Source organism: Perca flavescens, chromosome 19 (assembly GCF_004354835.1).
Source record: "Perca flavescens isolate YP-PL-M2 chromosome 19, PFLA_1.0, whole genome shotgun sequence".
In the NCBI taxonomy this organism is placed as follows: domain Eukaryota; kingdom Metazoa; phylum Chordata; class Actinopteri; order Perciformes; family Percidae; genus Perca; species Perca flavescens.
In genome coordinates, this window is record NC_041349.1 from 26,612,471 (window position 1) to 26,628,022 (window position 15,552).

Below are 15,552 nucleotides of genomic sequence, written 5' to 3' on the forward strand. Positions count from 1 at the left end.
TACAAGGCCTAGAACAGGTAGGAGGAGGAAGACCCCCCCTTTAGGCCTGTTGATAAATAGAGATGCCTCACCGTGCGACCCGCCCAGGGCTGCGTTACGTTTTTTTTGTTGTTGTCGTCACCTCTCCCAGTTTTTGTTTTGTGGTTGCCAAATATCGCAACTGTGCACACACAAACACACACATACGTACGCACGCACGTACGTACACGCGCGCACTGACCCCCCTACGCCGTCCATTCTACTCGGAATGAGAACAGGCGCCTTGAATTTCGTGTTTGGCACCGGACTTCTTTCTTCTTCCCCCACCCACCCCTCATGTTGGCCAGCCACTTCCCGCCTTTTCTGTATCCTCTTTTCACTCATTTTTACAAATCACTCCCTCACAGGTCTGTTCTCTTCTTGGAACCGAGGAAAAAAAAAAAAAAAAACCCTGGAAGACCACCTTTCTGTCTTTTCTTCCTCTTTGGAAACAAAAACAAACCTAAATGGAAAACTCAAGTTTTTTTTTTTTTTTTTTTTTTTTTTTTTTTTTTTTTTTCAAATTCAAGGCACAATGTCTATCAATATTCCAATCTGTCTGTCTGCCTCCACTCCCAGGTTCAGTGTGCGAACGTCGCGTCACATAAGCTATTGGACTGTCCACTCCCTAACAGCTTACATCTCTCTAGTCGGTACTTTAACACTGCTAAGAGACGCGTCTGTTTTGGTTGAGAGAGCGACCGCCGAGTCCAAACCAGTGATAAACAATGAACAAAATTAACATAACCAAAAAAAATAAAAATAAAAGACACAAATAAAGACAACTGTTTCAAAAAACAAACAAAAAAATAGTCTCGTCCTGTTTTCTCGTATTTCAGTATTTTTAAAAATCAAGTCACATCCACCAGCTCTTTTTTGGCAAGCTAGTTTTTTTTTTTTTTTGTATTTTTTTTAAATAAGCACTAAGTACTGATAGATAGGATAGCATACACCGTTAACGTGTGTTTTTAAGTAGATGCGTTTGTCGTTTTTTTGTACTTTTTCACTCTCGTAGTATGATTTCAGGTATTTTGTCAGGTACTTTTTCACTCATCTGTTTAAGGTTTAAGTTAATGCAAGCAGGGACAGAGTTTGCCATGGAGTCTTGCTCTAGACTTGGGTTCGCGAGGGACTGGGGCCGTCTCTTTACGAGACCCCGTTGACCAAGGTCAGGGTCTCGCTGGCCGCGGTCTTGCCTTTGCTGGGGGAACCCTTGGAGGGTGTTCGCTCGTCCTTTGTGGCGCTGGTCCCGTTCTCCTGTGGGGGGGGGGAGGCAAAAGGTGAGAATGGACCAACAATCGGATTTATAATCAAGAAAACTAAGGCCGGTTACACACTGTACGCGTCGCACAAGCTTGTCAGCCACGTGGCGTGTCCGTTTTTATTTCGGCTCCCATGTTAACAGGTCAGAGCTTCCACACTGCCTGCGTGAGACGCGGGCCTGCTAGAAATAGAACCAACGCCTATTTTTCACGCGAGTGTGTTGGAAGCGTTTCCAGGCAAAATAGAATAAAAAAAATGTTTATGTCATAGATACAAATGCATATTAATAAAAAAACTAAATGTTCTGTAGCCTATTTTGCTGTCAATACTGCCGACATTGTCTTTGCTGTAATCAGATCAGTATATATATTTATGTTTAACATGGTATTTCATTTTATCAATGGGAAACATCCATGTGTACGGACAAGGCTAGCAGCAGCAGTACCGCGTCAGAAATGTTTCTGGTGTGTAAAGGCATCGAAAAATCTGCGCAACAGAAACGCCACGCTCACGCCACGCCAGCAGTGTGTAACCAGTCTAAGGCCGGGGTCAAATGTGGGTTTCTGCCTGTACCTTGGGCTCGGGGCCAGCGTGGTTTTCCTTCTGGGGCAGGTTCTGTCTGCTCTGGGACTCGGCACGGGATATGTAGTCAGCAACAGTCACTGAAAACATTAAAAAAAATGGTTAGCTAGAACGATTGCTGGGAGCTACATTGTACATACAGTACACCAGGCCCTGGTAGTACTTCAAGATGTTCCATCAGCAACCCTGTAGCCCTAAAAAACTAAAACCAACTATAAATACCAAAGACAATCAAGCATGACCAAAGAGGATTTTGAAAGACGATATCCTGGTCATTCTGAAGAGGAAACCGTTGACTTGTAAAACATGGCGACTCACCACTTTCAGCGGGCTGTCTGTCACGGCTTGCTGAACCTCCCTCGGGGCGGTTGCCACGGTTACGGCGGCGGCGGCTTCGGTTGCGGCGCTGAGGTCGCGCTTCTTCATCTGACCGTCAAATGAGGAAAAAAAAAATATAAATAACAGTCACAGCCTGCAGAGATTTACAACGTGGCGGTGCATTCCTACTTTGAGCCACGGCAAAAACGTTTCTGGTTCACAAACGATTATGCAACAGAGACGAGAAAAGCTCTCACCCAGGCCGTTCTCGCTGGGGCCGGCCTGGCCGTCCGACTCGGCGGCAGCGTCCATCACGCTGGGCTCCTGGTCGTTGCGGCGGCGTCGGGAGCGTCTGCGGCGATCTCCTCCCATGCCTTCGCTGACGTCTGCGTCGGCCAGCTCGCCCTCACCCTCCAGCAGGGAGTATGGGTTACTGTCTGGGTCCCTCAGCACTGGATATGCCACAGATTAGAAATTAGAATCGCAACTACAACTTGCAACTTTCATGCATTTCGTTCACATACTACTGCAGTCAGATTCACTTTGTACACGCAGAAGGAATCCCTTAACAGCAGTAGGCACTTTTAATGACATTTCGAACATGTTAAGAGGCTAAAAGCACGTTTTAAAACTTGCCCTGTTTCAGCCTCCTGGGTGCTAACGCTAGCAGGAGGATAACACGGTGTAGGCAGCACCGATTGTTTTCGTTTTTCTCGATACTGACAGCACTCCAAATGTACCAACAACAGAGCTACGTGTTGAAATCGAGCGGAATTCTCCTTTAAATACAGCATAAAGGGGGTGCAGCCCTTTACACAAATGTACGCAACGACGAAATGTTAAATTGAGAACAGGATTTGGTGTGGTGGTAGCCGAGCTTCCTCGGTAAAGGTTGAAATGCAAGGCCCTGGTTGGCTGGTAACCTAAACACGGGCTTTAACTACCTGCGCTGATGGAGTTGGAAGGCTTGGATGCTGGCCCTCCGCGGCCTCGTCCTGGGTTAGAGCCTCGGCCCCTGCCCCCCCGTCGGGAGCCTCTCTCGTCGCCGCCTATGCCACGGGGCCTCTGGTCTCGCTCGCCAAGGTCCTCGGACTCGGAGGCATTGGACAGTTCAGAGTTTGTGCCTGGATCAAGCAGACAAGTAAGACGTTTTAAATGACAGAATTGTTTTTTCTTTTTCATTTTTATTGTCTACATTACTCTCCAATGTGTCCAACAGAAACCATGCTTCAGCTCCTTCATTCTCACCATATCCAGAGTACTGGCTGTTGGAGGGCCTACGCCCTCTGCCGCGGCCCCCATAGGTGCGAGAGGTGTGGAGCGAGTTGCTGCTGTCATCTGTCAGGTAGCCTTTCTCCCGTTCAACACCAGGGCCCCCGGTTCGACTAGGGGGCGCGCGGTACCCGACCCCAATCTGACGGAGCTGCTCGTCAATCTGGAGACGCTCTAGGCGCAGCTGCTCCACTTCCTGCAGGAAGGGGACGACGAGACAGTTAGGAGATAGTGTACACTTCAAAGCCTGTTCCTCAGCACGTGGTTTATTGAAATGTTTCAACAAAATGCCCATTCCTCCCTGCATCCCATTATACTATACACTTCGGCGTACGCCTAATAGTCAAATGCATGGAAAAATAAAAAGCACCTAAATAAACTGCCTTTAAAAAAAAAAAAAAAAAAAAAAAAAAAAAAAAAGTTAAAAGTGAGTCACTACTGTCTGACCAATGCCATGTAGGACATATTGCATCGTCCAACATTTGGTGAAACATGTCGAGGTGACCGGCGCAGCGTGCCAAAAGATATCCCATCACATGCAGACCATCTGACCATCAGGTATTATCAGGTCAACTCCAAACAAAGCACACATGCTGCTATTTAAATCCACGTGTGGGGACCAAAAAAAAAAAAAAAAAAACTGCTATGACTTAAGCAAGGATAATGGATGAGTTTTGATTGTAAGCATGGTGGGGAAAAACTATTATTCAGGGTTGCTGTACACTTTTGGAAATCATATTGACTGCTTTTTAAGAGAAAACGTGATCTTTACAGTCTTTATACAGCCAACGAAAGCAAATTAGGGTTAAGCTTTATATTTCAAATCAACTTTACAAACATTTTTTTAGCACCATATATGTAACAATCATATGTAAAATCTCATAAAGTAATCAAATGAATTGCAAATGCAGTAAACAGTGTCCTACTGTCACGCTTTACAATATGTACACATTTCATTTTAAATTAATTTTGATTACAATTTGATTGGAATTGTTAATTTAGACCAATGTGTAAAACAATGGAGCTGTTCTGGCCGTTATTGCACACATAGAGTGGACTACAGTTAATTCCACACACACGAAAATAAAAGTCCCCTCCTGTCCTGCATGTCGCATATAGTGGCTGTTGTGGCTCTGCACTAAAAACATTATCCAGATTCTAGCAACCATCAAAAATAACAGAAGGCTTTGTGTCTTCTTTGTTATTAAGTCTATCACTCTACCACTAAGTGGCAGTAATGCTTAAAGTTCAGTGTTCCAACCAGATGGGACTGTGGGCAACCCAGCAAAAAGCCAGAAAATAACCATTTAGACAGCACACCTACCAGTGTTATCAGATGGCTGATTTGATTACAAGTGATTAAAACGTACTAGTTGTAGTGATCAAGGCTGGGAAAGGGCTTATTGGTAGGAAACGGCTGAAATGTTCTGGATGTGCTTTGAGGGAGTTAAACGGTCCTTCCCACAATTCTCCAGCTACGCAGTATCATTTTGCCGGAGATCCCCTGAACCACCGTAACACCCGTGTGCAACCAATGCTCTCGCTCACAGCACAGAGTTACAGCCAGGATCAAGTTAAATGGATCGCTTTATGTTTGCGGACACTTAAATGACATCTTTAAAAAAAAAAAAAAAAAAAAAAAATATATATTTTTTTTTTTTTTTTTTTTTTGGGAGAATATGACAATTTCAAAAAAAGTCATGCCGTCTTCGTAGAAGAGAGGGGTGGGCTTTGGCGTCTAATGGCAGCAGTGCAATGACAGCAGTTTCTTTTGGTGGTTTAGTGGTGGCTTATTTGGAGGAGGAGGAGGGGGGGGGGGTGTCTCACTTCACAGTGCGACAGCTGCCTCCACCAACAACAGCTGAACCTCCAGGGAGGGGCGTGAAGGAAGGGATGCAGGGCAAGGGTTTGGTGTTATTCTTGGAAGCTGAGGGTCCAGATAGCTGGTAATCTAAACTCATGCGTACCCTTCACCCCATCCCAGAGAGAGGGGCTATTTATAAAAGCACATGAGGTAAGGGCAAAACGAGGTGCTCTAAGCAGCTTTCCACATGTGGTGCAGGACAGGAGGGCAACAGGTGACCAATATGAAAGGACCCTGCACATACGCCCACATCTCCCAACAGCACCCTGTCCTTACCCCACATGTCACATAAAGGACAAGGGCTTCTGAGAAACACGTTTCCTCGACATTCTGAGCAAAAAAAAAAAAAAAAAAAAACACCTTTCACGGAATCAAAGTCAGAGTAAAAACGGGTGCAGCCGACAGAAATGCAGTAAACACACGTGTTTTTGAGCGATAGAACAGAAAGAAAAAGGCAAGTGCCTCCATCTACTGGTGAACGTGGAGGATCGACTAACCTGGAGATAGGACACGTGGTACTCCAACAGAGCCTGAGCATTGCTGATGTTCTCTTTAGTTCCCACAAACACGAAGGGAACCATGCCCTGGTCAAACACAGAGAGGTTAGATGAAGAGTTGAGTGGCTTTAAAAAAAACAAAAAAAAACAAACAGATAATCATCATGCTAGAATTCTGAATAATATTTCTCTATATCTGTATATCTATATCAGATATCAGTGTCTGTCTACAAAGCAGCAGTGACAGATGCCGCCCACAAAGAGTCAGGGTCTGTCCGAGGTTTCTGCCTAAAAGGAAGTTGTCCCTCGCCACTGTTGCACCCAAAGCTTGCTCGTGGGAAGCTGTTGGGTCTTTGTAAAATGATAAGAGTGTGGTCTAGACCTACTCCATCTGCAAAGTGTCTTGAGATAACTCTTGTTATGATTTGATGCAATGAATAAAATTGAATCATCGCTATAAACAATGAGCGCTATTATCGGGGATAAAAAAACAACATTTAAGGTGTTGAATTACCATTTATAATTTACCATTCCTGGAAAGATTAGTATGCTTAAAAATAAATAAATAAAAATAAAATAAATAAATCACAGGAAGCACACTCAACAGAAACATATAAACCCATCAGAGACGACAGACAGGTAAGTGCCCACACACAGCCACCGTAACTGACATATGCTGTGCAGTGGGCTGTGTGTATTGACAGCAATGGAAACACAAGTGCTAGTGACAAAACAAAGAGAGACAAAGCAGCAGAACGGAACGGTGTCAAAGCAGACGGCACATTTCTACACTCCGCTGCAGCTAATAATCTTTGCTTTTCAGGGGGGTGGTTATGGGGGGACTGGGAGGCCAGCCGCGCGGTCCATTCACCTCTTTGCTGCTGGCAGTGTCGTCCCTGCCTGCCCCCTGCCTGCCTACCTCCTCACGGGGAAGCTTTTTGTCGTTGTCTCCCTCAATCCTGACGCGGACGACGCCCGACTTGTCCACAATCTCCTGAATGACTTTGCCGTTCTTGCCGATGACTTTGCCTGTGCATTTTGGGGGGGCGGGGGTAAAAAAAAAAAACAATGTCACGATAATAACAAGAGTGCATGTGTGTGTTGTGATAATGAGTATGTGAAGTGGAATGCTGTCACCAACAAAATTGAGCTCCCTCGGGAATGTAGCTCACTCACCTACGAGGTTCCTGGGTACCTGAAAGTAGTCTTCTGTGAACTCAAGATACTCTCTAGCCTGTTTTACTGCCTCTGGGGACTGTAACAAAAAGACAAAACATCAGACCAAATTACACTTCGTCTTGCCACACATCGGGACAAGAACGGACATAGCAAGGACATGCAACGGCACACGAGCTCATCGAGCAGCGTACCTCTCCGTAGATCCTGAACGTGCAGCTCTCCTCCTCCAACTCAATCGCCGTGACACCAGGTACCTTCCGCGCCTGCTGGATGTTGGCACCGTGGGAGCCGATGGCCAGGCCCATCAGGTCCTCCCTGACCCTCACCTCCTCCTGGTATGCCGACGCTAACTGCTTACTTGTCTGGGAGGGGAAACGCGTAGGTGGTTTGTTTGCAATCGTGTAAACCGAGCCAAAATGGTTGGCTGGGGCTTCTTAGGTTTTAGTGACAAATATCCACACACACACACACGTACAGGCAAAATTAAGTGTGTATTTGACAGGATGTTTGCAAAAAGAGTAGGCTCACCTCCAAATGTTTGGTGGCTTCTTCGTTGCGGGACATTAGCATAAGCTTGGTACGGATGCTGCGGAAATGCATGTCACTCAGAAGAGTCGCACGCTTTACTGTGGTTTCATTTGTAGACTGCGGATGACCAAAAAGAGATTCGTTACAGTTTATCAACATTTGTTCTGTCAGGGCTTGTGAATATGAGCATATTAAAAAGGATTCGTTAATACTGACAAAGTTGTCAAAAATGTGGATTCAGACTTTTGTCATTGGATTTCTTTTGTCTGAAAACAGAACGCCTAAGAGAGGCAGGAAGAGGAGGCAAGCTACGGGGCATGAGCTGGATTCAAATCTACACCTTAGTATCTAAACAATACCCCCAAAACATTCCTTTCAAAGTTTTACGTGAGATCGACTACAGCTCCTTTGTATTAGTTCCTCATCTGTGGATATGTAACAAGTCCATTCACTTGTTGGCGAGTTAAGACCCAGCTGAAGTGTGTATTCCGAGTACTAACCAGCACAATGAGTTCGTGTGTTTGGGCGCTGTAGAAGATGCAGTTGGCTCCGATAGCTTTCCTGAACTCTTTGTGAATGTTGTCATTTTCACAGCTGTCGATGAGAAAACAATCCACAGGAGAGTCAGCCTCGTTATTCATTTGCCAGCAGTGGGCCATTATAAACATCACCGCTCACTGAGACAACTTGCGATTAATAGCTGAACATTCAGAGAACGCTGTTTCGACCTGTAGAATCATCCATTCATATACTCAAGAAAAATGCCCAGGTATTAAGTTGCCGCAATGCTGATGTTAATTCAAAGAAATCTTGACAATGTAAGGACACTCACATGTCCCTCAGGTCTTCGGGGACAGGGATGGGGACCTTGTGGAAGGAGTTTCGAGAGGAAGGGCTGTTTGGATTGAGGGGCCTGATGCGCTCTGCCGTGACAATCTCGTTGTATGTGGCGTCGCATGCCGCGTACTCAATCACGTAGAACTGAAAAACAGCACAAGAGATAGAGATTTGTAATAATGTCACCCAAAATGTCAGACACATGAAAGTTTGAGAGCTCAGATAAACAATGTGAACTGGAAAAAAAAAAAAAAAAAAAACATGCCACGCTATATACAGAGCAGAACTGCTGTATTCAATCCAGTTCCAAATTCGGAATCAGCTGTAAAATATAAAGATAACGGATGTCCGCTTTCTCAAATTAAGAAATTATGCTTCACATGAATAATACTGTACATTAAATCTATAACGTCATTTATTTATTAAGTGAAGCTATACTACATTCCTTTCCTGGTTTAATCTGTTTCAATGATGGAACAAAGACTGTAACAGAGAGAGATAAAAAAAGAAAGAAATAAATGACGAGAAAGAAAAAGGGGAACCATAAGAGAGAGTGAGGCAGTGAGATGAACACTGCACACGCCATGCTCACAGAATTAAAGCCATCAGTCAATGCTAGACATTCCTGTAGGCTCTTATCAGACGGCTCCAAATAACAGCACTACGCCGGCAGCAACACCCCTGGCACAGGAGCATTACAAACGCTGTCCTTTCCATAATCACACTGACCCACTATTCACCCCGCCACTCGTACTGGTGACCAAGAGCCAACTCTGGTTCTTGGTTATTTGAAACTTAAAAAAAAGAAGAAGAAGAAAAAAAAAAAACACGTCAAAATAAGCCAACTGTGCCTGGTGCAAATCCATTTTGTCACAAGAAGTCAGCGCAAAGAAAAAGCACAGGGTGTATGGGAAATATAATGCGAAGGTACAGTGTCAGATCACATCAGGACATACTGGCTCTTTGAGCTCATTACCCAGCAGTGCTTATCTTCCTACGGGCCGCCTGTATTCACTCGACATACGGCAGTACTTAAAGCTCAATAAACAGTTACTGGCAGTACCACAAAACACTGATGTCAAAGTAAAAGCGAAGAGCTGCTTCGCCTCTATTACTAATTATTACCACAGTGAGATACAGAGGAAGCTGGCCTAGCTGGATCTCATCATTGACTCAAGGTATCGCCTTCTTAACTATATTAGCCCTGTTCCAACTAAATGGCTCCAGGAATTTGAAAGCCCAAGGAGCTAAAACTCAGAAACTAACAATGTCTTCAAGCGCATTGGTGTTTCCACATCGTTCAAGGCACCGTGAAGATTTGGCAAATTAGACCGGATTTTGCTGTGGTTTACGACAAGACAACTAAACAACATCATGCCGTTCTGCGTAATTTACTGTTGTGTGACTATGTTGTTTGAACTAATGGACACATGCAGAGGTTGAAAGGAGATTTAAAAAAAACAAAAAAAAAAACCTAAAGACAAACGCGCCTCCAAAGGAAAAAGAATATGCTCGGTTTTCATGTGCATCAGCGATGAAAGCATTTGGCGATAAAGTTCGCTTCTTCTATCTTTTACCAATTGTCTATCTCATTTAAAAAAACCAAAAAAAAACACTTACCTCTCCCTTCATCATTCGGACTCGGGCCAGCCACCAGCCACATGGCTCCTGTTCGTTGGCCCTCGAGTAAACCTGTGAGGAGAGTGATTGACAGCTGAGCCAGAGACAAAAAAAAACAACTACAAACTACCACTATTACACCCGTTAAGTGTGCTTCAAGCGGTTTGTAATGGAAAGCCAGATGTGATGACAGTGGACGTGGACATGGCTGCAAAAAGCAGACAGGATGCATACTGTACAACTAACTAGTGTTGTGTGTGACATGGAGAAAATATTGTTGGATAGTTTAATCTGCTGCCCAAAAGCACAGATTTAAAAACAGCTTATAAGCAGCCACATACTGGTAGACATTTTACAGTAAGACAAATACTTAAGGACAGAACGGTAGATCATTTCATTTAACAAAATAAATAATCCCAATTTAGAGTTCACATTGACGTCCTAGAAATGTCAGTCACAAGTCAATACTAGCCAATAATGATTCTTCTGGTGAAGCAGCGTTTCCATGTTCGGACAGACCTGCCCCCACTGCTAAAACAAATCCTAAAGGAAACACTGAGGTAAAAAGACACAGAGGCCTTGAGATATGGAGTTAGCGAAAAGTCAGTTGGATGAGCGGAGTCATGGAGACACAAAGGGCAGGCCTTACCTCCACCTCCTCTCCTTCGCCGATTTCCTTGTGGTAGTCGGCCGGAGGAGGCAACCGCACGTCGCTGAAGGGCAACTGTCTCTCTGGCTGCCAGCTATGGCAAGAAAACAGAAACAATACACACAAAAAAACACTCGTCAGCTTAACAACCACAGGTAAAATAAAAGAAATGAAATAAAATGCTGTTGCATAGCTCAAGCAAGTCTAGCTCAAGCTCTTTTTTACCTAGTGTCATATTGGGATTGTGTTGACCTGGGTGTATTACCCACTCAGTTGTGTGCAGCACATTAAACAGACATAATTATAATTAAAATGGGTCGTTATGTTTAATGAGGAAGTTTGTGGAACTGCGTCTGGACAGTGAGTGACTATGTTCATTGTAGGATGTCCTTTTACATGAAATAAGAACTTAGCCAAGAACTTTAGATATAAAAAATAATTTAGATTTAAGAGAATTATAACTGCCATTTAAGACCAAAAAAAAAAAAAAAAAAAAAAAAAAAGTCTCATTCATTCACTATCTTATACAACCAGCTACTCCAACCACTCCATGTGCTCAGAGAAAGTAAAAGGAGAAGGGGGAGGGGGGGCACTCCTCCCACCCTGCATACCTTGGGTCACTATTTTTAGGGGCACCCTGCTCTACACTATGAGCGGAGTAGATAAAGAGGGACCAGGGGGATGGGCGGGTAGTGGAAAGGGACAGTAGGTGGGACTAGGAGTATAGGAAAGCATGCTATCAGGATGGCAAGGGTGGGAGGGATCAGAGCAGGAGGTAAAAAAAAAATTTAAAAAAAACGGAGACATGTATGGGCAGCTGCGTGCCAAGCACAGGTGCTGAAGAGGCCAATTTCTGAACGCCTGGGTAAAGCGCCAGACGTGAGCAGTCGTAGTAACTCTGTTACTACAATTCATGGACTATTTATCATAAAGTAGACATACAGGAGAGGTTCATAGAAACGGGAAACGTACTTGTTTTCAAAAACAATTGTGAGCGAGTCTTCGTGGACATCTTTGATGTAACCCTAAAAGAAAAGCAGAGAGAGAGAGAGAAAAGAGAGAGAGCAATTTATTCCCACGAATGCACAGGACAGACGGTGATGAGAGGAGGGGTTGGGAGCGTTTGATTTTGCATGTAAACAACACAGACAGCTGACTTGTAAGCCATGCAAGACCAACACTGTGACTGTTGCTGAAAAAACAGCATCTAGGGCTTTTCGGGAGCCAAGACATCACATCACTGACACAATTCTCTGGCTGTGAAGTCTGTGCTGGATAACGTGACTATGAACACTGACTCCTCCTGACAGCACAGACAGCCTGGAAATTTCCCTCACACACATACTCACAGACAAACAGAATTAAAATGCATTAGTTTTCTTGCACGTTTGAATACTAGTTTTACAAGCGGCATGTTCTTGAGGGCACATTTATATAGGTATAGGGAAGGTAGGCATTCGGTCAGCCTAGCCTATATGGACATATTATGCGATAGCCCAGAGACAACGACTACGAGAGCGATCCCTTAAACATGTTACTTGTCCATCATCATCATCATCATGATGACCATCCATAAATCTCATCATGCCATAAACCTTTGACCAACAACACCCCCGCCACTAAGCAATGACGAGACGGGAGGAAAGTGGTGGGTGTGGCATGTCTCCCAGTGTGACACTACCGTATATGGGACAGAGAGGTCAGGCAGTTACGTGCAACCATGCGTTGGTGGGGGTGTGTGTGTGTGTGTGTGTGTGTGTGTGTGTGTGTGTGTGTGTGTGTGTGTGTGTGGGGGGGGGTGGATTCACCTGCTGGGAAGATGCTGCCTTTGCACTGCAAGTGCTGGCTAGGGTTTCAGCCTGGATCATGGGGCAATGTGTGTGTGACACACATTGGGATTTTTTTTTTTTTTTTTTTTACATTTTACACCCTTTTACATCCCTTAAGCATTCCACTGACTACAAGTCTGATTACCAATCACCACCTGCTGTTCTGAGATGGTCCTAATTAATGGTCAAAACATGCCTCTGTATCTAAATGAATGGTTAGCATCTGCCTCTCACACTGCAGGATCCCTGTGGCACTAGACCTGACTAGCTTCTTGAGAAGAAGCCAGCAATGACAAAAGGTCTGACTGAGAAAAAGAAAATAAAGCCCTCATCCTCCCCATTTCTAAAAGTCCCATTAGGAGACAGTTGCATGTGCATGTTATGTCAGGTTGAGTATTGCTTCCTCCAAGTACGGCCAGGTCAAAGGGCAGACAAGCCCTCCTTCTACTACGACGTGACTGGTGGAAAGGTGGGGGCAGAGAGGCGTCACAGGCAGCTTCGTAATGACGTCCCTTCGTCCTGCAAGTCCATGTGGCGAGCAAGACCTTTTAGACCACAGGAGGTTTGCAACCTTCCTCTCTCGCAGAAATGGATTAGATGGGATAATTCTTTTTCACACAGGAAGTTATTGTGTTTAGATATACTCATTTGACCTGCCTGCTTATGATAACATAAATGTGCAAAAATCGATGCAAATTATTCAGCCAAAAAGAAACTAATGTGGAGAATCTCTCAGTTAACACAATAGAAAAACTGTTTAAATCTTCATTTAGGATTTAAACTGCTATCCTGGTGTGTGATTTCTTCTGCAACAGATGCAGACTTTACAAATCGCACAACATTGCTACTGGAATGTGACATTTAGAATGTCCTTAACACAGTTAAGAGTAAGAAAGTAAAAATGATGTATGAAGCGCTTTTCACAGGAATACGTTGCAAAGTGTTTTACAGGGGCATAACAGGTGTCCATCTCGTCCACGAAATGAGAGCTGTGAGAGATAATGAACGTAATAGAGAGGAGTGGAAGTGTTCATTCATGCCAGAGTCAAACTGTCACCCTGTAAAACAGGACGACAGGTGAAGCGCCATGAGGAGAGTAAATATAGGCTCATCTCTAAACCGCCATGTGTTCGCTTGACCATCTGAACCCCCAAAGACAGAGACTAGAAGAGCACATGGAGGAATTCAACTGAAAGCAATCAAATAAGAGATGTCACAAAGGTTAAGACTAAGATTCCATTAAATCCCAAATTATATCAGAAGCGACAATGTTCACCAAGACCCAAATCCGTATGACTGACCAACAAAAACATTGACATTTAATAAAATTAATTTATTTATTTCAATTTGAAGTCACTGGTTTGGCATCTTAATGTGATGTTTGAAAACAAGCTATGACACAGAAGGAACAAATCCTTCATGTCATGTGTCTGCATACAAAACTTTCTTTTGAAAATGAGGCAGAAATGAAACAGAAACTGACTGTAGCTCCTTCCTTGTCAAAGCAACATACACATATGACCTGATGTTCATTTGTGATGCTGCAACGTGGGTTAGGGGACAAAACAAATAGGAATTGTGTGAGCTCTGATGTAGCATCTCAGTGCATGTAAGCATGAACTGCACTAGAGCTTGTCTGATTAGCAGCTCGCTTTGGTATTAAACGCCTGAATTCAACATTTCAAGACACAGCTATATGCTCTGAGAAACACTGTATGTCATGTCAAAATGATGGCAATCTGGTTCCAACGGTATGGCCTGTATTCATATTGACATTTGGTAAAAACGACCAAATACAGGCCATAGTGATGACAAGTGTGCCTAGCTCAACAGCTAGCTGGAGCTAGCTACTCACCCCCACAATGGCCAACCCTAATGGGACGCAAAACCATCCCTGTTTGTCACAACTGGACCTTAGCTAACCATAATTAAATAGTTAATGTCTGGCTATGGCCGTGCACAGGAGAACGAAAACAGTTATTCATTAAACAAAACTTTTAACTGGGACAAGTAGAAAGTACGACTGTAACCAGGTTACCTTGTAGAAGGCCCCATTCGAGCCGCGAACTTCCACGGCCAGCCCGTCCATACTTGTCGACAGGTCCCCACAGTTGAGCTTGTCTGTAGCCGTTACGACTCCCGGCGAGTCCGGTAACGGTGGCACCCCCAGCTTCGCCGGCCCTTCGCCGCTCTCCGGCCGCTTGTGGATTTCCAGTGTTTCGGGTGGAGGGAGAGGGGCAGAGGTGAAGGGGTTGGGGAGATGGGTGTGATGGTGCCAACTAATGCAACGCAGACGTTGTCTTTTCCAGCAGTAGCTGCCGTTAGGTAGAAACAGCTAGTTGTCTTTTTTTGTGTGGATGTGGGATTTGGTGCCCGCAAGCTGAAAGGCACCGCCACGAGCAATGGTGAAGTCCTGACGTGCGCGAGAAGGAAAATCAAGCTAATGATGCTACGGCAGAAGGATGCTAGCTAATGGAGCTGGGAGGCTAGCTATCAACACCTTGATCCCGTCAGTTTTCAGGGATGCTAGCTGGCTAACATTTGATAGCCTGATAGCCTGGCTGCGTTTGTTGGTTGTGCGTGTGGCGCAGTCGGTGCGTTGAATAATTTCACAGAAGTCGTCACCGGGGGTCGTTTCTTCAGTCTGTGGTGCAAATTTCAGCGGCGTTTCTATCCCAAAAAGCGTTTGAGATGCACTGCCGCCCGGCGACTTCTTACTCCAACTACCCGTCCCCACAAACACACGCCGATAGAGTGAATCAGAGTGGGACTGAATGACCTCGAACACCCCACCCCTCAATGACGAAAACACGCCTATTAGGAAATACAGGATTATGATTGGTCAAAGACCTCGACAATCAACTCTAGCTTTTATTAATTGGTTTAGCAAATAAGGGTTGGTCCATAAACGCGACCAATACAATCTAGATAGTTGCATCCTAACACAATCCATTGGTTTCACTCCGTGTCAATTATAATTTTATTCAAATTGACTGGCTCCCGTATCCCATTTTGCCCACTCATTGATGAGTGAGGACCACCAGCCATTGTGTAAACAGCCTTACAGTGGAGTTACTATATATATTATGAATCAAG

The 15,552-nt window shown here is 44.5% G+C and overlaps 1 protein-coding gene across 2 annotated transcripts; it reads right to left on the reverse strand.

Annotated features, from left to right (window-relative positions):
- Window positions 1-924: 924 nt before the first annotated feature.
- Window positions 925-15,232, reverse strand: fxr2 (FMR1 autosomal homolog 2). 2 transcript variants are annotated; one of them, XM_028564413.1, is made up of 17 exons: window positions 14,495-15,232; window positions 11,600-11,652; window positions 10,628-10,721; window positions 9,979-10,050; window positions 8,354-8,502; window positions 8,022-8,115; window positions 7,522-7,638; window positions 7,185-7,355; window positions 6,991-7,069; window positions 6,734-6,843; window positions 5,815-5,901; window positions 3,430-3,649; window positions 3,126-3,305; window positions 2,439-2,633; window positions 2,182-2,289; window positions 1,855-1,943; window positions 925-1,275 (listed from the first exon to the last, which is right to left on the reverse strand). In XM_028564413.1, the coding sequence occupies exons 1-17, from the start codon at window positions 14,543-14,545 to the stop codon at window positions 1,165-1,167; spliced, it is 1,980 nt and encodes a 659-aa protein (XP_028420214.1). In that variant the 5' UTR covers window positions 14,546-15,232; the 3' UTR covers window positions 925-1,164. The 2 variants fall into 2 exon arrangements, with proteins under 2 accessions (XP_028420214.1, XP_028420213.1); XM_028564412.1 differs by having other exon boundaries at window positions 6,686-6,843.
- Between the last annotated feature and the right edge of the window lie 320 nt (window positions 15,233-15,552).

Coding starts and splice junctions, on each gene's coding strand:
- fxr2 (XM_028564412.1), bottom strand. CDS start 14,545: ATGGACGGGCTGGCCGTGGAAGTTCGCGGCTCGAATGGGGCCTTCTAC. Junction 5,902..6,685: donor ACACTGCCAGCAGCAAAGAG/GTGAATGGACCG, acceptor GTGTTTGACCAG/GGCATGGTTCCCTTCGTGTT. Junction 3,650..5,814: donor ACCACGTGTCCTATCTCCAG/GTTAGTCGATCC, acceptor CCCTTCCTGCAG/GAAGTGGAGCAGCTGCGCCT.